The sequence below is a fragment of the Trichechus manatus genome, unplaced genomic scaffold, assembly GCF_000243295.1.
Source record: "Trichechus manatus latirostris isolate Lorelei unplaced genomic scaffold, TriManLat1.0 scaffold00045, whole genome shotgun sequence".
In the NCBI taxonomy this organism is placed as follows: Eukaryota; Metazoa; Chordata; class Mammalia; order Sirenia; family Trichechidae; genus Trichechus; species Trichechus manatus.
The window spans coordinates 11,872,591-11,900,210 of NW_004443981.1; the positions used below are offsets into that span (position 1 = coordinate 11,872,591).

The 27,620-nt window shown below is 42.5% G+C and overlaps 1 protein-coding gene across 3 annotated transcripts; it reads right to left on the reverse strand.

Moving 5' to 3' along the window:
• YY1 (YY1 transcription factor) lies at positions 1-27,586 on the reverse strand. Of its 3 annotated transcripts, none has more exons than XM_012555657.2 (5): positions 26,764-27,582; positions 12,048-12,210; positions 3,568-3,628; positions 1,708-1,866; positions 1-900 (listed from the first exon to the last, which is right to left on the reverse strand). In XM_012555657.2, the coding sequence occupies exons 1-5, from the start codon at positions 26,864-26,866 to the stop codon at positions 718-720; spliced, it is 669 nt and encodes a 222-aa protein (XP_012411111.2). In that variant the 5' UTR covers positions 26,867-27,582; the 3' UTR covers positions 1-717. The 3 variants fall into 3 exon arrangements, with proteins under 3 accessions (XP_012411111.2, XP_023587556.1, XP_023587557.1); XM_023731788.1 differs by lacking the exon at positions 26,764-27,582 and adding an exon at positions 13,314-15,072; XM_023731789.1 differs by lacking the exon at positions 1,708-1,866 and having other exon boundaries at positions 2-900; positions 26,764-27,586.
• Positions 27,587-27,620: the final 34 nt, after the last annotated feature.

A 27,620-nucleotide genomic window follows, 5' to 3' on the forward strand; every position in this document is an offset into this window, starting at 1 on the left:
GAAAAAAAAAAAAGTGACTAAAATGGGTTTAAATTGATTAACACTATTAAATCACATCTAATATTTGATACTACATGATTCAATACAGCTATACGACACAATTATACAAAATGTGTTAACATCAAAGAATACAACCAAAATTAAGATAGCAAACAAAACCTATATAACTTTTTTTTTTTTTGTACAGGAAAATACTTTTGAAGTATGCATGTAACTGCCCATTCTTTTAAAGAAAATCTACTGCAAGCAAAGTTATCAACCTCCAGAAAAATCACACATAGCATTACTAAGCATATCCCCAAAAAGTGTACAATATGCACACTTGGAAAATACAAAATTAAAAAAATTGTAAGCAACAGGTGAGCTTCATATTTATAAGAATGTGAAAAGAAGTCCCATTTTTAGCACTGTTGTATAAAGAATTGTCTTTTGATGCGAAGTTCATGAATTGTCCTCCTGTTGGGACCACACTTTACAAAAACACCGTGTTTTTGAAACGAGATTACAGAGCAAGATAGAGCATCTTAGCAATGTCATCTTATTAAAGTTTTTTTTTTTTTAATTTTTACTACTTTATCAAAACATGTCCCTTAGGTGTGTAGGATTCGTATTTAAAATTCTTTCCTAGAAACAATATACAAAGGAGAGGCGTATTTATTCTCAATCACACTCCTGGAAGAAGCTTCCCGAGGCCGAGAAGGGTCTCCTCTCCTCCTCTCACTGGTTGTTTTTGGCCTTAGCATGTGTTAAGATGTGCGATTTCAGGTTAGTTGACTGAGCGAACTTCTTATTACAGCCGTCGAAGGGGCACACATAGGGCCTGTCTCCGGTGTGGATCCGCACGTGCGTGCGCAAATTGAAGTCCAGTGAAAAGCGCTTCCCGCAGCCTTCAAACGTGCACTGTCGAGGAAAGACCAGAGTCAACCCACCAGCAACTGTGGCAGACCCGGGGAGCCAGGAGCTCTCTGCTGTGGCGGAGGAAGGTGGACCGCTTCCCCCCCGCCCTGGGCGAACTTCCTAGACATCTGCAATCAGTGGGCAGGGATCGCTGACTCCGCATGCTGGACATCTCCTAAAAACCGCGGAGACCCCTCACGAAATGTTTAAATACAATGAAAGAGGAACACTTGGCAAAAAGGCAGGGATCTTTCTGAACTTGATTAGGTTAAGTTCCTACTACTTAATATCTCCAATAGTAAAATATAAATGACTAAGAATGTTTCTGGTATCAATAACCAAAAAAAAATATTAGGTTTACTAGCTGTATTGCTAGTTTTTTCAATTATTTCTGGGCTTCTAACATCAAGGCAAAATACCATCTCTATTTACTCACATATGATACATTTTCAGAAGTCCCTGTCAATCAGAAGGTAATTCCCTATACTATTAACTATGAAAAACCCATCACCGCAACCTGGTAGTGAACGCACTAGAAAGGTCGTTCTTGGCTCGCCCTGGGCCATGCTGGTGTTCTCCTGGTGTAAACCACACTCCCTGAGCCCCGGGATCCAGCCCACACCCCGCACTACACAGATGACACAAGAGGAAGACGAGAGCCTGGGTCCCCCGACTGACGTTTCTCACCAAGGATAAGGTACGTCTCTGAGAGCAACGAGCCCGGCTCTCGGCCGCTTCCTGCGTCACCACGCTGCCACCGGCAGCAGTGCGCTAGCACCCAGGAAGGTGCGGAGGGAAGGGGGGCTCTACCTGAAAGGGCTTCTCTCCAGTATGAACCAGTTGGTGCCGTTTTAGTTTTGAGCTCTCAACAAAAGCTTTGCCACACTCTGCACAGACGTGGACTCTGGGACCGTGGGTGTGCAGATGTTTCCTCATGGCAGAGTTGTCCCTGAACATCTTTGTGCAGCCCTTGAAACAGAGAGAAGCTTAGTGGTTCCCACCGCACACTCTGGCAAGGGTTCAATCACTTCAACCACACAACAGCCCTCACTGACAGGTTAAAACAAACACCCCCTAACCCAGTGGGGATATACAATTACCTGCTCAACCCCCCAGCTTTAATCTGACTTAGCATTACGGCAGAAAATCGATAAATGATTTAACACGAAAACCAGACAGCTGAAAAAGGCCTTATCATTTACTGCAAACCCCCTGTTTACAGATGAGGAAACTGAGGCTTCGCAAGGTCCTTCAGTAGACTTGCCCAAGGTCACGCTACTAGAGTAGCCGAGCTGGGAGTAGAACCCAGCACGCTGGCTCCCAGCTCCACCACAGCTGCCTTACCCAAGTACGTCCCCCAAATGAAGTAACAGAAGCACCGATACAGAAATGGAGTTAAAAGGCTGGCAGGCCACCACTACCTTTGGTGGGCCCCATATTCTGTGCTGCAAGAATGGGCTGTCATTCTCCATCGCCCAGTGCTCCCTCTTCTCTCTTTGCCTCTTTCCCCTTCTTGACAGAGAAAGAAGCTAGAGGGTCTCCAAGGAATGGCAACTACAGAAGAAATTTATTTTGTGAGACACTAGGAAAAGGAAGAAGCAGGCAAACTGACTACCGATGCAGTGTGGACTGAGGCAGATGGATATGTGGTGCTCAAGAGAAGCATGTTCTCAATTTCTTCTGCAGTTGTTGCCCAGTAATGGAGTGACTGGGGGATGATAAAACAGCATGACAGAAGGACAGCACAAGTCAACCACTGACAGCTCCACAGGCAAGGGAGGGGAAGCCACAGTTTTTTCACCTTGACCTCTAGGTGGAGCTTCCATTTGGGAAATGGAGTCAAAACAAATTAACTGGAGAAAAGTACACAGAGAAGCTACAGAGATGACAGGCAGTGAGGAAGGCATAACTGTTTTCAAATGCTTATTTCTTTCTGGCCCTAATAGGAATCATTTTCCATTTCAAAATCTCCACATTCAGAGCATGAAAAAAGAATGCAAACACATGAAGTGCAGAGTCACAATAGATGACATCATGCAACTAAATTTATCCCTCTCCAAAGCAGACTTTGAGAAGTCTTTATTCCATTCAAAATTTCTCCCCTTTATTTCTCTGCACCTATGTGATGTTTTATTTTCTGTTAGTTTTATACCCAACTAGGTTCGAAAACAGACCTCAGTCAATAACCTCAAAGTACTCTGCAGGCCATCCTTTCATTTCAAAGATGTACCCCATTTGAAAACAGTTAAATACCCCTCTAATAACATACAATTAACAGGGTAAATCAAGAAAACTGTGAAGGAAATCATAAAGTCTTATTAGGCTTATTTTAGCAACATCCAAAATAATGTCCAAACTTCAATAATGAGCCTATGGACCCATAAAGGTCCGTGGGCAAGATAAACCCAACGTCTTAAGACTGATTCATACCGTGATAATAAAAACACTCGTGCCCTACAGTAACTGTATTTAATATAATCTAAATTTAAGCAGCCTTTACTGAACAGAAGTTACATCACAAAATGTAGTCTTCTGAATTTGAAGAGACCAAAGATTATAGTTCCTTACTTTATCTCAATTATGAAGATGGAAATAAAAATCCAAATTTCGTATAAGTGCCCTAAAACTTCATTAACAGTTTCGTAAACATTTTTACCTAACATTACTTACTTTATGAGGGCAAGCTATTGTTCTTGGAGCATCATCTTCTTTAATTTTTCTTGGCTTCATTCTTACAAAAAAAAAAAAAAAAGACGGATTTGTAGGAGTGCGTAGACTCAACTGGCATAAATCAAATAGTTGCTAAAACGCCTTCCTTATAAGTATAAAAACTAAGATTCTATGATACTTCTATGCAGGGGTGGGATACACCTAGGACTGTGAAGGACCATCCCATTTTACAGACAAGGCTACCGATGTCAGAAAGGTTGACGTGTCTATCTACCGTCTCGTAGCTAAGACGTTAGTGCAACTTCGAACGGCACTATGACCTGTGAGATTCAGATACACACTCTTTCCTCCAACCCTTTAAAAAAAATACAGAAGATCAACAGCCCAGACGAGCACAATGAAGCTCCCTGCTAGCACAAGGCAGGGTCAGCAGCTGTTCTAATGGTAAAGGAGTCTTATAAAAAAGGGAGCAAAGGATATGGGAGCGTCTTAAAAATATAAATCCCTATACGACTGTTTAAAACAAGAAACTAAAAATGGTCCAACGCATACTGATAGGAAAGGACCTTTAAGACACACTGTTAGAAAACAAGGCAGAGACTGGTTTCCTTTTAAATGGAGAATAACTGATACACATATAAGTATAAAATATTGTTAGAAGGGGACACAAGAAACTGTTAGCATTGGTTTGGGGAGGAGACCCTTGGGACTGGTGGACAGGGGACCACCACATACCCTTTTATACAGTTCAATCTTTATCATAGTATTCTGGCGGGGGGTGGTATGGAGGGATAGGGGGAATCAGAGTTTTTCATTTATTTTAAAAGACAATTTCTGGTTCTGCTTCCAGATCTGTGGTGGGCTTCAGAAGTTTCCACGGTAACAAGAATCTGGGTAACACGGGCGCGGTTAGGGAGAGCCCTGTCTGGAGTTACTATCCAGAGAGCTTGCTGATTTGGTGGCTTACCTACCTGCCATCTCCACTGAACCAACCTGTGGTCTTTTGTCAAACTGTCTCTCCAAATACTCCCTACAGATCTGAGTGTGGCAGAGGGGTGAGAAATTAAGAGTTCCTAGAAAAACTAGAAAACACAATTTTAATCTGTGAAACAGACTTTCCTTTTGTCCTTCGTTTTGCCATCTCAACCTCCTACTCAAGGGTTTGTATTTGATAAACAACTAAGTCAGCCATTCCTTGACAGTAAGAGCCAATCTGCCACCACCTCTTACCATGAAAGATTACTTCTGTCACCTTGAAGTTCGCAAAGGCCCTGGCAATAACCTTCATTTTTCTACACCCTTGATCTAGAAAAACACTTACTTGTGATGCTTCTACTGTATAAAACCAGAACTCATGAAATCATCTAGTTAAACTTTCCATCCCCCGGAGAAGCACATGTGAAACCATACACCTGGTAGTTATAATTTATCTCTATGAAGTTTATTCAAGATGCTACATATTTTCTACTCTAAATTCTATGAGAGTATTTTCAGTCTGGCACCCCCACTCTCACCCCTACCCTGTGGACACTCGTTCTTTCTTGTAACTGGAGTATTACTACATCAGTTAGCAAATATTTTCTAAGTTCTCATTGTGTACAGGGCTCTGAACTGGCTTTCGTTATCTTAAATACCAGCAAATCCTGGCATTTTGGTCTGAGTTCACAGAACTACTAGGGAGGACAGAATTATGGTGCCACTGAGCTACCTGGAGTTGGATCAGAGTTTGAAAAATAATAGTATCCATATCAAGTGTTTTCTTCCACTCAAATATTAAAACAAACAAAAACATGAACCGAGTTTCAGTCTTCTCAGTTACGAATTTTTATTCATTGACAAGTCCACTGAAATGTTCTATGTCTCGACTGTGGATATGGTTACATGACTGTTTGTCAGAATTCATAGGTACACCCTTAAAAAAAGAGGGTGAATTTTACTGTATGCAAACACAGTACTATAATAAATTCGACTTTAAAAAAAAGGTCACTGAGTTGACAAATACTCATGTTACATAGATGTTTTCCTTGCCCCACCCATCTTGATGCTCAAATTCCAGGCCCATGGCAGTGAGGTGCCTGTGCCCAGAGGGCAGGTGTGGTGGAAGAGAGTCCCCTCAACACTATATTTTCTCAGAGATTTAGTTCTAGGACCTTTTTTTTTTTTTTTAATTAATATTTTATCATGGAAAATTTCAAAGATGCACAAAAGTACAGAGAATCGTGTAATGTCCAGGTACCATTCACCCAACTCCAGATTTTTTATGTTATTATCAATGGCATCTTTCCTTAAAATGTCATTTTCTAAATGCCTGTTAATACTAAAAATATAATTAACTTTATATATCAATTTTGAAAGGGAAAAGTCTTAATAAGAAGCCATCTTTTTTTGGACAAGTACAGAGTTTACAATGCATTTGGACAAACACCCTTGGATTCAAGGAGGAAGTTGCAGGTTTGATTCCAACCAATCCTAAGCTCCTTGGCAAACCAGCCTTCTTCACTACAGAACAGCAAAGGAGGCAGTGTGTGTGTTGGGACCCTTTTTCAACGTTACCTGAATACAAACACCAAAAAAGTTATTTTCCAAAAAAGTGTGCTTTGAGTGAAAGTTTTGTTTTGTGATAAAGACTACAATCATATAGTACTACTTAGAATCTATCTTTTGACCCTCCTGAACTATCCAGAGGTCACCAGGAGTTGGGTCTTTCACTGACTGTTGATACTTCATACAGATCTTCTGAACCCAGAGACGCTGACGACAGCAGCATAGCCACCGTGAACCAGACAGGATGTGGATCTTGGTGCTGGATGACCTCGGGCAAACTATTTCACTTCTCAGCCTCGGTTTCTTACTCTGTAAAAACGTATAATGCTACCTACTTTAGAGTCATGAGAATTAAAAGAAACGATGTATGTTGAGCACGTGGGAAATAACAGCCATTATCGTCACTGGCTCTGTGTTAAATGGATCTAGCTAAAAACGAATTCATTCTTAAAATATCATATGCCAGTTGTGCTTAACAACTCAGAAGGTTCTGGAGCTCCAAACCACCTCTTTCGACTAAGGGACTCAGGAGCTGGAGAAAGTAAGGTAGAAGGCACCCCTCAATGTATCACACATCATACGGAGGAGCAGGGCGCCCACTAGTGGAAGTTTCCTGCTCAAATCAGAAGCAAGGGCACGCTCCCAGGCCATTACTGCTGGCTTTGGAATATCTCACTCTGCCTGTGTGGAAGGTATAGGACCACAAAGGTTGGCACCAGGACCAAAAACTGCAGGAATTCCTGGGCCAATTTCTTACTAAGTTAAATCCACAAACCTCCCTGAAGCAGAGATGAAACATTTCAGAAGCAGTGGTTCTTTAATGAAAATAAGTCTCACCCCTGCAAAGCAAGCTTAGGGAGTTGACTTCTAGACCATAACCACCAATTTGCTGGTGGGACAGAAGTTCCTGTGTAATATGGCTACCATTTGAAAGCATAATCCACCTCCCCCTTTTTGTGCAAAGAATAATGTTGCCTTACATAAATGAGACACAGTTTGATAAATTTAAAGTAAAAAACTGTAAAATATAGACAGTGTGCACTCATGTGATGATACTGAAGACTTTTAAGGCACTCTCACCTCCACTACCGCATTTTGTCTTTACAGTAATCCTATGACAGAGTCTCAAGGTGAGTACTGAACACAACAAGTAATCAATCTGGGACTGATCTAACTAAACACTACCTGTCAGAGACCACTTCTTACACAGTTAGCAGATTTAATCAGGAAACAGAATTCGCCAGGTCCCACTCACTAACAATTTTCTGAAATATTTACTAAAAAGACATTTCAGGAAAGAAGCAATCACCTGTCATCCCACCTCCCCAACGCCATGATTTTCAAGTGAAAGCCATTATCTCTCATACGTGCCCACATGGGCACGTAACTGGCCTACCAAGCAGTCTAAGCTCAGTGCAGCAGGAACTTGAAATGGTCTGCATTTTTGGTCCATTTCAGGGCCAATCGAGCACCCATCAACTACATGAAGGAGCAGGAAAAGCTCCACTCGAAGCCAACAGCTCAGGATATACCATGGAGTGGAGGGGTGATGGCTGGACGAGCAGAACAAGTTCAGTGGATCTTAAGAAGCCAGGAAGATGTGGTCTGGCTCCCAACAATCTGATACTTGGTCTTTGTCTTCAGCTTTCAGAGTCTTGATCACCAATTCTGGGGCCTCAGGAAAGTCCTACCCAACTGTTAAGACACATTCTCAAAATGTGAAGACCTTAAAATAGGGCACCAGCTCAAGTATCTCTTGGCAACACCACTGTCTAACTAGAGAGGTTTGTTTAGGTTACCATGAGCTTCTTTTCCAGAGACACAATGTAAAATGGGGATGAGATGAGCTCAAATCTCAATCCATCTCGCAATGCCATGCCAGAACCCTACACCTGTACTTGTTTTTACAATGTTAAGATAAACAAGACTTCATTCTGTTCTGTATAATGAAACCTTCAATGGTTGATTATACAAGAAAAAAATAAACAATGTTGTCAATACTGCTTACTGTAGAATTAAACAGTGTGCTAGGATCACACTTTTTTTTTTTTTTTAAATAATAATTTATTGTGTTGTCAGTGAAAGTTTACACAGCAGTTTATCCCATTCAACAATTTCTACACAAGCTGTTCGCTGATGTCGGTTATGTTCTTCACAATGCCTGAACGTTCTCATTATTTCCATTCTGGTTGTTCCGTTTCCATTAATCTAGCCTCCCTGACCCCTCCTCACCTTCTCATCTTTGTTTTAAAGTAATTGCTGACTGTTTGTTCTCATATAGGTGATTTTTTTCCCCTAAATTTATTTTGTTGTTGAGAATATACACAGCAAAACATACACCAATTCAACAGTTTCTATATGTACAATTAGGTGACACTGATCACATTCTTTGAATTGTGCAACCATTCTCATCCTCCTTTTCTGAGTTGTTCCTCCCTCATTAACATAAACTCACCGCCCCCTAACTTTCCTATCTAATCTTTTGAGCTGCTGTTGTTAACTGGATCCCACATAGACAGTTCTTAAAAGAGCATAATGCTCAAGGCAGACCTTTTACTACTAGTTAAGTTAAACTATTCAGTTTTAAGATTACTTCAGAGGATACTTTTCGTTTAAGGTTTAAAGATTATCTCAGGGCAATAGCTTCAGGGAGTTCATCCACCTTCCATGCCTCTAGAAAGTCTAGAGTCCATCAGAATTTGAAATTCCATTCTACATTTTCCCCCTTTTGATCAGGATTCTTCTATGGAATCTTTGTAGGAACACACTTCTTGCTCTGTAAGTCCAACATAATAGCTTCAGTACCAAGGAGAGAATTTTCCTAGTGTCAGCTCAAATGAGTTCTCTCTATATAAATACTGCTCAAAATTATGCCCCATTTTTAGGCTATGCTTTCTTAGTTTTCTTCTCCCCTCTTTTCAGGGAGTTTCTGATTGCCTTTTCTTTTTTAGATGACTCCCATACCACCAAGATCTTTCTGCTTTTTACTCATTCTACCCACAACTGAATAAAATGGACTTTTCTTAAGAAATTCTTACGGGCTTCCTGTTCTAAATTTAACAGGTTCTTTTCCAGCCTGCTACATGACTGTCTTCTTGGTTTTCTTTTCACTGTATTTCTTAGGAAGTCTTCTTTTGACTGTTTATCATTTTGTTGGAGTATATCCTCAAGTAACTTCCATGGAAAAGGTGCACGCAATGTAAAATAAATCCTTATGTGTCTAAAACGGTCATTAATTTACCTTTGTATCCGAATGATAGCTTTGCTGTATAAAGAATTCTACGTTTATAGTACTTTTTCCTCAGAAATCTTAAAGCTTGGCTCCCATGTCTTCTAATTATCTTCTGCTATTGAAGAAAAATCTCATTCAGGTCTAATCATTCTTTTTCCAAGTGACCTATCTTTCACCTTGGAAGCTTTCACGTTTTTCATCCTTGGTATTTTGAAATCTTACAACCGACTTCTGGCCCCTGGTCCCAGTCCCTATGGGTGGTCCACTTCCTCAGGAGAATGGTCTATGGCAGCCCTGATCCAGAGGAGCAAGGTCACTTGGGAAACAAGCAGAGGATTCTATTCCACAGCAGCGACGTGCACCCTGCGGTTAGGGCTGAAACACCCTGGATTTTCTGTGCAGAGGAATGGGGACAAGCTCTCAGACCAGCTGCCCCAATTCTCCAATGAAGGTGAGCAATGCCAAGGACCACCAACCTCTCATTACTTCTGCTGCTCACCACACACAGGTTCCCTCTCTCTTTGAAACCTTTCCTCAACCCTCTGCTCCACCAGTGAAACCACTCTGCAGTGTATAATCCAGAGAGATTTTATTCTTCCCTCTCCTGGACCTTCTGGAAATTCCCTGTTTTGTGATGCTGTACTGTCCTAAGCCTCCTCCTCATCTGAATAATCCTCCTACTCAGTCACTGGTTCCTCCTACTCTCTGAACACAAGCAGTTTCCCAAGATCTTACGGTGATGTCTTTTCTCTCCCACAACCTTCCCCCCTCAAAGATCTCACCACTTTCATGGAGTTAGCCACCCCGCATCAGATTATTCTAGCCCTAACTGACTTCCTAAATAAAACACCTTAAATTTCAACAGGGGACTTTTATTACCATCTAAAACCAAACACTGCCTTCCCGAACCCCAAACCAGCACCTTCTCCCAACTTCCCCCATCGTCCAGGGGATGAAGCTTTTAGTGTCATTTGGGATCCTCCTCTGTTGCCTCCCCTACCTCCAGGCAGCCAGTCAGCTTCTAAATATCCCTCTTTGTCTCCTATAGTTGCGATCACATCCATTCTTTCACCGTCTGACCACCACAATTCCAGCTTGGGATTTCACTAGCTCTTGTTCAACTGTTCTCTCCCACTTCCTAGTTGTACCTGCACCAATCCAGCTCAGGATATAGCGGAAAATAAGCCTCTCAACTTAAAGCTCTGATCACACAGCCCCTTCTCTACTGCTCAAAAACTTTTAGCAGCTGCCCACTGCATACTAAGTCCACATAACTTGGTCCAGTATTCATAGGCCTTAACGATCTGGTTTCAATTTGCCTAAACTCAATCATTTCCCTGTAAGAACCCTGATTCCCAGGCAAACCTGACTACTTATTGTTTCTAAATATATACTATCTACTGAATATATCAGGAGCCCTGGTGGTGCAGTGGTTAAGAACTTGGCTGTTAACCGAAAGATTGGCAGTTTGAACCCACCAGCCGCTCCACAGGAGAAAGATATGGTAGTCTGCTTCTGTAAAGATTACAGCCTTAGAGACCCTATGGGGTAGTTCTACTGTTCTATAGGGTCACTATGGGTTGTAATCGACTTGCTCACAATGGGTAAAAACTGAATATATGCTTTTCTACTTGCTCATGCTGTTCCAGCACACAGGCCCCACTGTGGACCCCCTCTCACCAACCTATCAAAATTCTACACTCTTCAATGCCCAAATCAAATGCTACCTCCTACACCAAGCTTTCCTTGATCCCTCCATTCCATCTCTATCCCTGGAATTCTGAGTAAATAAGGAAGAGCCACCAAACTTTCAGAACATATGACAATATTAAACAGTTGCACAGTACTTGGCTCAATCTGTCCAAAAATCTAACCTCAGTGTTGACTACATATCCTACAGATTCATTTTTTGGGAGGCAGGGGTTACACGTTTAACATTTGATTCACATCACAATCATACTTGAAATATGAATGACAATACAATATAGAATACAAAAAGAACAGGGCATTACTAAAACAATAGGGCAAGGCCTTAATTTTTTTTTGCTAAGCCATGATAAATTAAAATGTATATATCCCCTATAACCACAGTTTCACTGGGTTGAAGGAAAAAAGGGTGAGACCCCTTTGCTAAGACACAGTGGGTCCAGGATCTCCCTCATGGCTCACCTCGGCGGACAGCCACGGCGTCCCGGTCATCAGTGTTTGATCTCTTCCTGTCATGCCAACTTACATTAACAAAACACTGGCGCTTAACTGACGACAGGCTGAAACAGGAACTGAGGACGCCCGCTCCTGGGGCCAGCGGGCGCAATCTAGCACAGACCCTGGTCTCTGGGAGCTCAGTTCAGGCCAACGCTCCCCAATTTACAATGCACACAGAGGCCATGAGGCAGCAGGGGCATATCCATTTCAAAACAAAATACGTGCAAGTTTATTTATTCACAAGTAATGCCAATTATGGAATTAAGGGGCATGTGCTTCAGCTTACTGTCTACAAGGGTCTAAAATGCTGTCTCTCACTAACAGCGTGGTTACTACTAAAAATAAAACTGACTGCTTTTGTTTTCAGAAGTTTCCCTAGAGAAAGAATACAAACCACCGCTGTGACACGGGCACACACACACACACACAAAAACCCAACTCCACAGCTGGCCAAAACTCACTTTCTACAAGGAAAAGAGAGAAAGTTCTTATGACTTACCTAGCAAACTCTGCCAGCTGTTTGGGGTCTGAGAGGTCGATGCCGGGTATCCCTCCGGGAGGAAGCTTCTTCCCTGTCATGTACTCTGAGTAATCAGGCGGGGAGTTCTCCCCAATGATCTGCTCCTCAACCACCGTCTCATGGTCAAGATCTTTTTTTTCATCTGAAACAGGTCATGGGATTGATGAATGTCAGCTGAGTGAGAATGTACACAGGGGCAAATGCACTTAAAAAACTATGAAAACTACTTTCAGCAGCAGCTTCTGAACGGGTGATTTAGAGCTTCTACCTCAACTTCCTTACTGTCTCTTCTTCCTCCTCAATCTCTTGAAATCCTGTTTCTCCCTGAAGGTCACCAACACGTCCATGCCAAATCCCGCAGACCTTTCCATCGGCGCTCCTCCTCAGCCGCGGGAGCCTGACACTGGCTCAGCCCTCCCACAATCGCCAACAGTCCAGCATTACTGTCTTCCTCACTACACCTGCGTGGTTCCCGTCCCGCTTCTCTAACCAGCTTGTTTTCAGCTGCCTTTGTTTCTCCTCCTACCCTTTCTCGGAGTTCTGCTTTCCATCCACCACACACACTTCCTGTCAGCTATCAACTGTGACGCCGACAGCAATCTAATTTTGCAGTCTTCATTCCTTAGCTAGCTAGCTTCTTGTCTACCTTTCCTGTCTCCTCAAGTCTTCACTCTGCTTCCTGACTCCATGCTCCAGCTACACCGGCCTCTTAGTTCTTCAAGTATCATGGCCCACCGGCCCTAACCTCATGGCCTTTCCCCATGCAATGTCCTCTCACTACAATTGGTCATCACAGCGGTGTGAATTTTGTCAGTATCTCCCACTGGACTGTAAGTCCCATGAGGAGAGGGACGTTTGTCAATTTTAATCTCTGTGTATCCCCAGAGCTCTCTTCAAAGCTGGCCCTCAATAAATATCTATCTAAATAATGCAGGACATCTTGTATATCTTACTATCATCTCAAATCCAACACGTTAAAAAAAAAAAAACAGTATTGACCATTATATATTATACAATAATATATAATTAATGGAATAACCTCCTATATCCCAGACATCAAATCTTATTGGATTATTTTAAAAAGCTCACCTCTCTTAGTCCCACTGCCATCAACTTAGCTCTTATCACGACCGTTGCAAATCTAAACGACTATAATACATTGACGGGTCACAACAGTCCTGCTCTCTGCCCTAGTAATGCTGCGAGGATAAACTGGCACAGAAAATACAATGGTCATCACTTCACCAGGGTGTGGATCCTTCAAGGGCAACTTGGCATTCTGGGTGCTGTGCCATCTGGCCCCATTTAAACAGATCCAGTCTTTTTCCTTTGCACATGCCCTCATATTCCAACCAGGTTGTTTAGTTCACAGGTACCTGAAGGGAGGTATTCAGTAAGCATGAGTTTCCTCCCTCTCCCCTCTCTCAATCCAGCCTACCCTCCCAAGCCCAGTTCACAATCTCTAAGGGCCTCTTGATTCTGTCACTGAGTTTTGAATTTTTGTTTTTCTTGCCTCGATCTGGAGTGGAAGTACCCAGAGGCCAAGGACAGTCTTCTACTACTTAAAGCAGGAAACAGATGCTCCAGAATTTTCCATGCTAACTGAACTTTATTTTTGCTTCTTAATCAAATTATGTTTCAAAAAGAACAGTAACTTAAGAACTTTGAGAAGTGAAAGCTGGCTCATTCAACCCTTACCTTCCATTATCTTTCCATCAGTGTTTAAAGAAAAAAACAAAACAAAACAAAAATGAGACCAAAAGCGAAATCAAAACAAAACCGTACAACTGAGGCCCCTTCCAAAAAACCTACACTGAGCTGTTTACAGACAGCGTTCTCTGACATGAGCCAAGCTAGAGCACGAGGGGAAGACAAAGATCCAACGTAGGTTCCCTTCGTCCCACTGGACATGACGCAGTCAACCACTCTCAGCAATGAAAAGCACAAAATACATCAGTTTTAAACTTTAAGCCCCTCTCTTCTTCCAGCACTCTTCATGCAAGGAAACACTATAGTCATTACAAGGAGTCACAGAACAGCAGCCAACAGTTTATTGAATATTCACAACACGTAGGCAGTTTAAATCACTACACATGTCACTGAATCCTCACTGCCACCCTAGGAAGTGGGTAAATGACCAACTTCACTTTACAAAGGAAAAGGCTGACACACAAGGCGATTAAGTAACTCGCTTAGGGTTAACTAGCTTATAAACGCAGATGTGAAGTCAAGACGTCTGACTCTAAGACCTGTGTGCTTAACTGCTAAGCTCTGCTGCCTCTTGTTTGGAACCAGAAAGAACATTAGAGGTAATATGTCCAAGGTTATCCATTTACAGATGAAGAATACCATCCAAGGACGGATGAAGGGGCCTAAGGAAAACAGCTGGACATATCAATAAAAAAGGAGAGCAAACGCAGTTATTGATCATCAGTTACGAAGCTGGGATTCCGCTGTAATCAGACTCTTTCTCAGGGTTGCCTGTCCCCTCGTGATCTCCCTTCACCCTCCAGCATTCCTCCAACTACTGCTACTTCAAGACTTCCAAGCAGTTCAGGAACACACTGCGGGCAGGAGAGCGATGGGTCTCCAGTGACCTTTCATATTCCTGATGCAAGGATGAGAACAAAGTCGAGACTCACTGGTACTCTGAGCAAGCTGCGGATGGGGGCATGTCTCAAGTGTGCTGGCACAGAAAGAAGGCTGAACTAATGGCATAAAAAAGTCACAGGTGACAGCATTCCTTGTTTTAGTTCAGCATGTATTAACTCTGCTCTAGGCATGGGGAGTAACAGCCAGCACCAAAACAAAGTCTCTGCCTTCATAGAACTTACACTGGAGTGAGGGAAGTCAAACAGGAAATACCTCCTGAGGCTCAGTTCTTAGTACCAGTATTCGAAAATACCAAGAACCCAGAGGATAGTCACTAAGATTAAGAATTAGCACATAAAACATCTAAGAAATAACCTGTAAGTAGAGCTGGTGGCACAATGGTTAAGCGCCGGCTGCCAACCAAAAGGCTGGCAGTTGGAATTCACCAGTGGCTCCGCAGGAGAAAAGACCTGGCCATCTGCTCCTGTAAAGATTACAGCCTAGGAAACCCTATGGGGTAGCTCTACTCTGTCACACAGGGTCGCTATGAGGTGGAATCAACTCAATGGCACCTGACAACAAAAGAGGCTGACAGGGATTTTACAGTTTTTGGCGGGAACTGGTGAACTACAGCCTGCCACCATTTTTGTAAATAAAATTTTATTGGGACAGTCGTGTTCATCTGTTTACACATTGACTTTGGCTGCAAATTTGCACAGCAGAGCTGAGTAGCCGAAGCACGGACATCAGGGCCCACGAAACCTAAGATATCGACTATCTGGCCCTTCACAGAAAAAGTCTGTTGACCACTGATCTATATGATAGGATTTTACGGAGAGAAAATAAGATTAAACTCTAGTGGAATTTTTTAAATTTGAAACAAGAAACAACTTCTGACAATGAGATTACTGAATAATGGGATTTGCTACCAAATAAGGCAACACTTTTCAGCAGGTCTTTAAGACAGGTTAAAGATTTATTTTGGAAGAGGAATAAATATGGCTAGGGGATGGGGGAAGGCTAATGATGTCAAGGATGACATCTAAGTTTCCTGCTGCCTTAGATGTGGATGGAGTCATTTGCCAAGATGGAAAACAATGCGGGAAGAGGTTGAGTTCCATTTTGCTGTGAGATATTTGTGAGACATCCAACAGACAGACCTCCAAGAGGCAGATGGATATGCAAGCATGGGAGATAAACAGACAAGGAGAAAGGGCCCAAACCAAACTTGGGCAATTCCAATATTTAGAGAATGCGGAACACGTTGAAAAGGAGAGTGAAGAGGTATGTCCAGATGTAAAGAGAAAACCAGTTTGTCTAATGAGAATCCTACTCAGTGGTGTATCAAGGGTGGGGCACTGAAAAGTCTGTCCTGAGTATAGACCACAAGGGGATATATGGTGTGTATGGAATTTTAAAACATTAACAGGGATTGTTTTAGTAATATTTATGTACACCTCATATTATCACTTGTTTATTACTTACTCTTTAATAAAAATTGCACTCTACATGAAAGTTAATTTGGAGAACTCCTTAAAGACCAGGGGGCACAGCCATTATGAAGGGCATTAACTATGCAACAACAAAACGCAAGGAAATAAACATAGAAAAATAACAAAAGAAGCTAACTTCTATTGCTAGAAGACATCGCAAAAGCACAATGTGTGACTGCTTTGTTTTCACCAAGAACTGAATGCTCATATTAAAGCAATAGATCAAATAACATCAATGTTATCATTTGGCCATTTTGTTTGATTTTTGTAGTAGGAAAAACTTCAGACGTTTTTACCAAATGTGACAGAAATTTATGACGCTCTGAAACAGAAATAAGGAGCTCTGGTGGTGCGTGGTTAAGCACTCTACTACTAACTGAAAGGTTGATGGTTCAAACCCACCCACTGGCTCCACGGAAAAAAGACCTGGTGATCTCCTTCCATAAAGATTAAAAACAAAAACCCAATGCCGTCAAGTCATTACAGCCTAGGAAACCTTCCGGAGCTGTTCTACTCTGTCACACGGGGCAGATATTTACCTTACACACCAATAGGTATGTGCGAGTTTCCCTCTTTGTTTAAAGAATGTATTAATGAAAAGTATTAATCCTTTTTATTTTTGCACTGTTACAGTATTTAAAAAGTTAACAGCATACTATCTATACAAAGTTCAAAAAAGATTCACTGTTTGCACCAGCCATTATTAACATTCCTTTCATTTCATAATTGTTACCAAAAATCGATTTGTTACATAGAGAAGGGCGTTACTGAATCCACCCTGGGTGTCAAATACGCTACATATGCTGCTGATTTCTACTGATCAGTGATACACATTTAGGTAAGGCATGTGCATGCATCAAGTTACCTCCATCTGCTTTAAAGATGGTTGGATATACACTCCTCCCTTAAGGGCAGTTAAGACTTAATTTTCCCGTTATGGATTGAACTGTGTCCCCCCAAAATATGTGCTGTAAATCCTAACCCCTATAATAATAAAAACCATTGCCATCGAGTCGATTCCGATTCATGGTGCCCCTATAGGACACAGCAGTACTGCCCCACAGGGTTTCCAAGGAGCGGTTAGTGGATTCAAAGTGCCAACCTTCTGGTTAGCAGCCAAAAGCTTAAACCACTATGCCACCAGGGCTCCAACCACTTTAATACCTGTGGATATAATCCCATTTGGGTACAGTGTTTCTGTCTTATCTTAATGAGGCCAGATCAGCATAGGGTATGTCTTAAACCAATCACTACTGAGATATAAAAGGTAGATCAGGTACAGAAGCAAGCAAGCCAGCACAGAGATGGGAAGACAGATGCCCTCCCACAGGAAGATCGCCGAGGAACCGAGGGACAGAAGCTGAGGAGACAAGGACAGAGCCACAGAAAAAAAGTCTTTCCCTAGAACTGGCACCCTCAATTCGGACTTCTAGGATCCTAAACTGTGAGAAAATAAATTTCTGTTCATGAAAGCCACCCACTTGCGGTATTTCTGTTATAGCAGCAATAGGTAACTAAGGAAGGAGCCTTTGTGGTGCAACCGTTAAGCGCTCAGCTGCTAACTGAAAAGTGAGCAGTTGGGACCCACCAAACACTCAGTGGGAGAAAAGACCTGGCCATATGCTCCCGAAAAGATTTCAACGTTGGAAACCCTCTAGGACAGTTCTACTTTCTCCCATACGGTCACTGTGAGCAGGAATCAACTCAATGGCACCAAACAACAACAGGTAACTAAGCCATCCCTCCACTGTGTCAAGGGGACAGTCAAACCATATCAGGAGTTTCAGTGAAAAGGATTTCAATTAGTGATGTAACTTAGTTTAGTTATGGTTACCAGAACACACTTGGGCATGGCAAGTTAAATCCAAATCCCAGAACTCCTATTTGTAACAAGGGCTGAGAATACACGTTACTCTAGCAGGGTGCGGAAATCCTGGTGGTGTAGTGGTTAAGAGTTCGGCTGCTAACCAAAAGGTCGGCAGTGTGAATCTACCAGGCACTCCTTGGAAACCCTATGGGGCAGTTCTACTCTGTCCTATAGTGTCGCTGTGAGTCAGAATCGACTCCACAGCAATGGGTTGGGTTAGGTTTGGTTTGGTTTGGTTTACAGTAGGATGGCAGAGAGAAATCGTTGTCCTGGGAACTTCTAACCAAAGCTGTCAATCAGGTGATTCCAGGGCTCACTAAACACTTTTGCTAAATGCAAAAGAACAGCTAGACCAAAGTCAATGGCCTAAAACATGGAGGAACAAAACCTAGCCAACACTACCCATAAATGGGGCCTGTGCACGCTTATTTTAGCAGGACAATCAATTCATTCATATTTTTAAACATTCTCTATTTTTGCATATGGTACTATTAAGAGACCAAAGCAATAATCACTCCCGGTCTAGTTTGAGAGGCAAAGCAAGCAACTCAAAACAATCTAAGGTCAAAAAGATACGATTAAGTAACTAAGTAGAAAGGCTGGGAGGCACTTCCAGGTGGCGAGGTTAATCAGTGGAGTTCCACCTGCCCTCCAAGCTCCAACCAAACTGTTTCCTCAGTGCTAATCAGTGTCTGATAAAAGGTGGGCAATAAATAGAACTTTCTCCTCCTGCCCCCCCATCACCTGGTTACACCCGCTCTCCCAAGCCCAGATCCAGATCTCTTTCCTTCCAGAGGCCTTTTGTCCCTGCCACACCCACCTCCACTCTGAACCTGGGTTTCTTCACTTATTAGATAATGAAAATACCTCTTGTAAGGCTGAAACCTGCTAACATGTTCAACGCCAACCGTTACATCTGGAAAATACAGAGGAGTGCACAAAAATTTTTTACTCCACTTTCCCTTCCCTGCTAGGTTTAAGGGCAGTGGGAGGTCTTATGCCTTATATACAATAAACCCTGCGAAAGCCAGAACCTGTGTAAGGTGGAAACCTGTCACAGAAGGAAAACTCACGGGGTGTTTATGAGGTAGGACACTTAATAGAGAGTGACAGAAAAGTGGTAAGCACCCTGTCAAAGGCGGAAACTTATGAGACCAGGAAAAACAAGGCAGTCCTGTTGAGTTCCACCTCTCACAGGTTTCACTGTATATAACAGGGATTTACCAAGTACCTGCAGGCTGAACTACGGGGGGATGCCAGCAGGGGTATTCGTTTCCTGTTGTTGTAACAAACTACCACAAACCCGGGGACTTAAAACAACACTAATTTATTCTCTTACAGTTCTGGAGGCCAGAGTGCAAAATCAGTTCCAGAGAGCTAAAGTTACAGTGTCACCAAGGCTGGTTCCTTCTGGAAGAGCTAAAGTTACAGTGTCACCAAGGCTGGTTCCTTCTGGAAGCTGTCTGCATCCCTTGGCTCATGACCCCTTCCTTCAATCACTCCAATCTCTTCTTTTCTGCAGTGAAATCTCCCTCTGCTTCCTCCTATAAGGACACCTGTGATTATATTAGGGCCCACCGAGATAATCCAGGAAACCCGATGGGGGCAGTTCTACTCTGTCCTTTAGGGTCGCTATGAGTTGGAATTGACTCAGCAGTTTTTTTTTTCTCCCCCCAGATAATCCAGGATAATCTCCCTATCTCAAGGTCTTTAATTTAACCACATCTGCAAAATCCCCCTTTTCATACAAAGTAACAGCCACAGGGTTCAGGAATGAGGGCCCGAGTATCTTTGGAGGGCCTTTATTCAGCCTACTACCACAGAATGGTAATCATATAAATCAAAGACACTGATCTTAAGTATGGTTTCTAAGCTAACCCTCAACTCATATGTAACAGCCACACTCAAATTATTATCGTATTTCACTGTTTCTAACAGACATTTTTTCCACATCTTACGCCTCTGAAATTGGGATCTTAGCAGTTTCACGAAATAAGGTGTTCTTCAACTATAGCAAGCATGTAAAGAACACAGCAAATTATGAATCATCTTCATTAGGTTACAATTCCAGTCTCTGGCAGCTCTAAGACATCACCGTGAAATCAGAGCCCACGTGGACAATTTCAGAGGCCAACTCTTCAGACAGGGATTGGACTGGACTGTGGGACATAAAATGATACTCGTAAGGAGTGTGTCTCTCAGCTCAAGCAGAAAAAAGAGACTAAACGGGCAGCTTCTATCCAGAGGTGAGATGGGAAAGCAGAGAGGGTTAGGAGTTGGTTGAATGGACATGGGGAATCAGGGGTGGAAAGGAGGAGTGTGCTGTCACAGTATAGGGAGAGCAGTTAGGGTCACATAACAATGTATGTATAGGTGTTTGTACGGGAGACTAACTTGAACTGTAAACTTCATTTAAACTACAACAATAAAAAAATTTAAAAAAAAACATCAGCTCCCACATCAGCTGAGAAGCGCCGCACCACTCTGCGTCACTATCACCCGGGGGTTCCCTTCATATACCATCAGCTTTAGAATTCAGTCCCAAGACAGGCTTGATTTCCTTTGAAATCAGAAATGCCAGGTAAGGTACCTAAGGCAGCACAGTAGGTGGTCGATCTGGGATTAGAACTTGGTTCTGACTCAAACACTCAAAATGCTCATGCCTTTTCTAAAACAGAACCCTTCTGCACCCTCAATACATTTTCCCACCTATGTAGAAATAGGCCAGAGAATGGTATTCTAGTCTGTAAGCCATGATCCTGCCTTACAGCGTAACTTCCATCTACTTATCTACCCAGTTATTTACTGGGAATCTTCTTCTAGATGCCTAGTGCTATCCCAGGTTGCCAGGATATAGTGTGGAATTTGCATTTTAGAGGAAGTAGACAGACAATGGAGCCCTGGTGGCAGAGTGGTTACGAGGTCGGCTGCTAACCAAAAGGTCAGCAGTGTGAATCCACCAGCTGCTCCTTAGAAACCCTACGGGGCAGTTCTACTCGGTACTATAAGGATTGCTATGAGTCGGAATGGACTCGATGGCAACGGGTTTCAGTTTAGACAGACAAAAAACAAGTTAGAGGGGGAAAAAAAGCAAGCCAATTTCAGACAGTTCCACAAAGAAACTAGACCAGAGTGACAGGACAGAGTGACAGAGGGGTGGGGGTGCTGATCTGGATGGAACGGACAGGGAAGGCCTCCTGGAGCTGAGACGTAAATAACATGGCACTAAGAACGTGAACCCCTGCGTCAGAGCACTGGGGACAGAGGTTACAGAAAGCGCAAAGGAACAAGTTCAAGGAGCTGAGAGATGGCCAGTAAAGCTAGAGTACAAGACAGCAGAGAAGAGCAAGAAGTTGGTCAGGAACGCAGGGACCGGATAATACTAGGGCCTTGCAGTTATGGTGAGGAGTTTAGACTTTACTGACTTAACAGGATGTTTGAGGAATTTTTAAGAGGGGAATAAAGGCATCTAATTTAAGTATTAAAAAACTTAGGAAGGAATGGATTATGTGTGACTGCATCCCCAGAAGCAAATTAAGTGATCTGCTTTAGCTATGTTAAGAACTTATTTAATATAGGGATCACATGTACTACTACAAATTACAAATGAGTTGTCAACAACTTAAGAAATTAAAAACCACCCATTAATTTAGGAAACAAATTCAGGCAGTGGCAGCTGCTTGTCTCCCTCAAAAACTTTGGGTTCTTGGAAGTTAGAACAATAAAGGGAAGAGAAGGAAAGAGGGTTGAGGTGAGGACAGCAGATTGAGAAAGACACTGTGGGGTGTTTCCAAAAGTGTGACATTCTGAGATACTAGACATTGTATTTGAAGTTCTAGCCTCTTCTAGAAAAGGTAGGGTCCAGACTCCAACAGAATGTCACATAGCTTCTCGCACAGCAACGGAGCCCCTGTCCCCATCCCTCAGTTCCTATATCTGAAGAGAAAAATAAATTTACACAACAGTCCAGCACAAATAACCATTTACATTGTTTTGAGGCTTAACTGTATCTGAAATCACCGTGTGAGGCTGAAGTAGGGGATGTTACGAATTTTACTCAGCAGAGTTCCTAATAACTCACTTGCCAGGTCAGTGAAACTGGAGAGCTTTGCTTTAAGAAACTGAGTATATACACTGCTTCCTACTGTCACGTAGGAATGTGTAAGGAATTTTTTTTTCCACTATAAGGAGCTGAAAATGATTTTAGTCTTGCCCTACTCCAACAACTCATTTTGCAAAGATCCCAAGGTCAAAAATTAAAAGACACGCCAAGGTCACGTACTTTGATCAGTGCCTTCTACAGAGGAAATTCGATGTTGTTACTCAAATGATTCCCAGGAACTATCGGGCTTGCTGTGATTGCTAATTAATCACAAAGTGAAACAGAATGCGAGCTCCCACCACGAGATACTCAGGGCTAGGAAAGGGTCCCTCTTGTGTACTGCAATCAGTCAGCCTGCCACAGGACAGTACAGACCTATCCAACAGTCAACTCACTTCTAAGACTTTCCTAATATTCTGTCAACAACACGGAAATTTATGTTATTTTAACATCCAAATAGTGTTTCAGATGCCAGATTTAAAGCGTTTATCCAGTAATACCATAGAATACAACTTACTGGTAAATATCCACAGTTTAAACTCTAGATCTCTCACAACGGTCACTTATCGCTTTTGATGACTTTTCCATAGGAAGTACTAAGAAAGAGCAGAGAAAATGTCACCTGGGAAGAGCAGCTCAGGAGTTATGCAAAAGAATGCAGATCTTAAGAAATGTTCATTCTAAACACTGTTTTGCTAACAACCCGTTAAGCTGTTGTTGTCAGGCGCCATCAGTCAATTCTGACTCATGGCGACCCCACGTGACAGAGCAGAACTGCCCCATACGGTTTTCTTGGCTGTAATCTTTACAAGAGCAGATCACCAGGTCATTCTCCAGCAGAGCCACTGGGTGGGTTTGAACTGCCAATCTTTCAGCTAGCATCTGAGTGTTTAACCATTTGTGCCAATTAGGGTCCTAAGCTTCCCGGCCTTAAAACAAACTGACCTTACCAAGCCGACTTCAAAGAGAAAGAAAACAAATATACTTTCTGTAAACACCCACCTAATTGCTAGGAATCTGGCATATATCTTTTTTTTTTTTTTGTTAAATCTCTTTGGAAAGCTAGTTGTTTTTCTAAAATGCTAGTTTCAGGTAAGACAGGAGACCTGAACTTTTCCTGATATAGACTGTTCTGTTCCCACTAGGGGGAGTGGGTTGCTGATACAAAAAAAAAAAAACTCACTGCTGTTGAGTTGATTCCGACTCATAGCGACCCTATAGGGCAGAACGAAACTGCCCAATAGGGTTTCTAAGGAGCAGCTGGGGGATTCAAACTGCTGACCTTTTGGTCAGCAGCCAAACACTTAACCACTACGCAACCAAGGTTCCGGGCAGTGGGAAGGAAAAAGAAAGGTTAACCATCTGCAGTAAAGCCTCAGGCAGCACTAAAGGTTTAGTCAGTAAGGGAAGGCTTCCAGAGCTCCAATCAGGAGTCAGATCTGAGACCAAGGCTGCCTGTGGAGGTCCAGGGGCTGACTTGACCACCTTGGAGGGCTTCTCTGCTTCGGCTTCATGGGAATTTACATTTATGGCATCTCCCTCTCTTCCCCTCCCCCCCCAGTTGTGGTTGAGTCAACTTTGACTCAGACCCTGGGTGGTGCAAACGGTTAACATACTCGGCTGCCAACTAAAAGGTTGAAGGTTCAAGTACACCCCAGGCCTTGGAAGAAAGTCCTGGACATCACTTACGAAAAATCAGCCACTGACAGGAGCACAGTTCTACTCTGACACACGTGGGGCCACCGGGGCACGCCTACTTAGTGATAAAAACCAGCTGTCATCAAGTAGACTCCAACTCATGGCGACCCCGTGTGCGTCAGAGTAGAACTGTGCTCCACAAGCTTTTCACTGGCTGATGTTTCAGAAGTCGATCTTGCTAGTATAAAAGGAGGAGACGGGAAACCCACAGAGGAACGACAAATGGTCAGGACTAACAAGTTTTGGTGAACCTGAACTTTCTCAACCCACAAAACTAAGAAAAATTTAATACTCTTCCGCCTTCTTCCAATTCACTGATTTTACTATCAATGGTTTTCTAGAAGGGAGCCCTGGTAGCACAGTGGTTAAAGTGCTTGGCTGCTAACTGAAAGGTCAGCAGTTTAAACCCACCAGTTGCTCTGCAGGAGAAAACACATGGCAGTCGCTTCCTTAAAGATTTACAGCCTTGGAAACCCTATTTGGCAGTTCTACTCTGTCCTATAGAGTCACTCTGAGTCTGAATTGACTCAATGGCAGCAGGTTCAGTTTGGTCTGCTAGATGTTTTGCTCAATCCAGCACAAAGCATTTCTATATACAGTCTAACAAATTAAAGTATCAACAACCTTAGTAAAAGTCACAGTTTCTAACTACGTGAGACCCCAAGATTTTAAAGCCTTCTAATTCCTCTTAAAATTAAATGTTTTAAATGCTTAGCTTTCATCATCAGCTTCTCTACTTAACCCAATGGCTTAGTTAAGTGGTTTAGTTTATAAATAAGCTCTATAAAATAGGAAGTCAGTCCTAGATCAAAACAAAAACAAAAACAAATCCACTGTTGTTGAGTCGATTCCAACTCACAGTAATCCCACAGGATAAGAGTGGAAACTGCCCTATAAGGTTTCCAAGGAGCAGCTGGTAGCCTTGAACTGCCAACCTTTTGGTTAGCAGCCGTAATTTCTAACCACTGTGCCACCAGCGTTCCACAGTCCTATGTAACGGTGATGAATACCTAGCAGGAGAAATACAACATTGTGCCCTGACACTGAAATATTCATTAATTATATGCAAGGAAAAACCCCAAGGTAAACACTGACCTTAAGTAATTGATTAAAATTATTCAAAATACACTCGAACTGTGATTAAATATTAAAACATGTTCAGCCTATCTAGGCCTTATTTTCTAACTTGCAAAAAAAGCTGGTTCTGTGGTATTACTGCCCCATATGGTTTCCAAGGAGTGGCTGGTGGATTCGAACTGCTGACCTTTTGGTGAGCAACTGTAGGTCTTAACCACTGTGCCATCAGGGCTCCTTATGTACTATACCAAAAAAACCCAAACCCGTTGCTGTCAAGTCAATTCCGACTCATAGTAACCCTATGAGCAGAATTGCCCCATAGGGTTTCCAAGGCTTTAAATCGTTACGGAAGCAGACTGCCACATCTTTCTCCCGTGGAGCAGCTGGAGGGTTCAAACCTCCAAACTTTCGGAAAAGGAACCTATAAAATCCAAACAAGTTTCCACAAACATGCTGGCTCCCACTAAACAGTTTTTTGTTTCTGTTTTTTATTTTTACCAAAAAATGCTAAAAAGTAACTAGAGCCTTGAGAATACACCCTCCGTACGACTATTTTTGTAAGGGCTTTCGGTAACTACGCTTCGGGCTTAGGCACGACAGCGGCCTCGCTATTTATTCCAACCTAACGGGCTGTGTCAGTGAAACTACGGTGTGGTTTAAAACTGTCAGGCCCCGGGTCCAATGAGATAAAGTCTGTGAAAGCATTTAGCGTTTACCTGCCACAGACAACACCCAATGCGTGCGCGCGTTTTAGTTTAACAATTAACCTGCTTTGATTTCTTCACTTGTTACAGTCAATCTGGTGTTATTTCAGTTTTGAAGATGGGACTTTATTCAGAATTTGAACTTGGGACATGCATAGTTGACCACAAACTGTTTAGCTTCTCTTTGGTAAGAAATTCAAACCACAAGCACAAGTAAGGGGGATAGTTTACCACAAAACATGTCTGAGGAAACACGCCATCCTACGTATTTCCATCAAATATTTACAACTACCTTTATGCACACAATACTCTGTAACATGCTAGTAGCTAATTCTTTAAGGAAACGGACATTAAAATAACCTCAAACTGTGCAACCTTGTAAGCTGTCACGTGTACAGGGGAATTAATGACTTTAAATGTTGACTTAATGGTACATTAACTCTCATTAGTCAAGCCTGTCAGACCTTCTCCCCTGACTGGCTGACCTAATCATCAAGCAAAGGCATATATTACCAAGTGTTCTGGGTTTGTAAAAGCAGGTGGGCAATTTGTTACGTAGTAAGGTCAAATGCAGAAGATGCAAAATACGCTCCATAAATTCAGCATGACCACACCATGTAGTTAGAGTATCTTTAGCTAAATCCCTAATTTCAGATGGTATCCTGAATTCAGCAAACTCATCAATACCAAAAACCCCCTCCCTCATTCCATTCCTATTAGTGAAAAACCACAGACTTTTGTTTGAACATGATTGGTGTGTAATCATTTTGAGATATCAAAATTAGTACAAGCGTCTTTTGATAACCACTACGAACTAAGATTTCATTTAAACATATAGCTTCTGCTAAATTCAAATTACTAAATCATATAAAATCCAGCAAGGAGCCCTGGTGGCGCAGTAGTTAAGCATGCTCGGCTGCTAACAGAAATGTCAGTGCTTCGAACCCACCACTCTTTCTGCGAGAGAAAGATGTGGCAGTCCGCTTCGGTAAAAGATTACAGCCTTGGAAACCTATGGGGCAGTTCTACTCTGTCCTATAGTGTCACTACGAGTCAACATCCACTCGATGGCAACGGGTTCGGCTGCGTTTATGAAATCCAGCCCAGTGCCTGTTAGCACATGCTAACAGGTTTTGGCAGCAACTTGGAGCCCTTTGCTCACCTGTCTGAGTCAGGGATCCATGCAGCTTCAGTGATCTCAACTTGGGGGTTTTCGCCAGATGCAACCAGACCAGCTTTTCAGTCCATTCTTCTATTTCATTCATTCTTCTGAATTTTAACAACCTTTAATATTCAAGGAAACCCTGGTGGCGTATTGGTTAAGCGCTACTACAGTCTGAATCCACCAGGCGCTCCTTGGAAACTCTATGGGGCAGTTATACCCTGTCCTATCGGGTCGCTATGAGTCGGAATCGACTCGACAACAACGGTTTTTGTTTTTTTTTGAAATATTCAAAGCTCCCTATTTTGGGCTTCATTCAATTCTGAGTGTTTATGAAATAGTTTTAGAGTAATTATGGGGCCTCGGGGGTTCTACAACTTAAATTTATACGGGTGTTGAATTAACTACTTAGAGCAGAATTCTTTTCAATCTCTTCCTATTTAATATCGCAGCAATTTAGCTAGAGAGCACGTGAATACAGGATACCGACATGACAAAACCAGCACTGAGCGACAGTTCTAAATAAAAACTAAAAGGTTTCACACGCGCAGGTAAGTCCCTTTTGCCCTACATATTTTCTCTGATCTTCGCTCAGAGCAGTATTAAAACAGTAAAAGATGCTTTCTACACTCTTTCTTTTCACTTGGAAAATACGCAGCTATCTTTCTATCCAGTAAAGAGAGACTCAGAATGAAAGTACTGGATCTTATTTAGTCGCAAACGCCCATTAGTAGTGTAACTGGCCAACCTACTTGCAAAGAGTCAAGTACTTAAAACAAAAACCCCAAAAACCTCCCGGACGTGAAACGCTGGCACTGCCCACGAATGCCTGCGGCCCCGAAGGCCCAGTCCGCTAC

Bases quoted from the DNA above. Each gene is read 5' to 3' on its own strand.
- YY1 (XM_012555657.2), bottom strand. From the start codon at position 26,866: ATGAATGAAATAGAAGAATGGACTGAAAAGCTGGTCTGGTTGCATCTG. The intron at 3,629-12,047 runs GTAAGTCATAAG...TTTTTTTGTAAG, and splicing joins CAGCTGGCAGAGTTTGCTAG to AATGAAGCCAAGAAAAATTA. The intron at 901-1,707 runs GTAGAGCCCCCC...TTTCCTCGACAG, and splicing joins CTGGAGAGAAGCCCTTTCAG to TGCACGTTTGAAGGCTGCGG.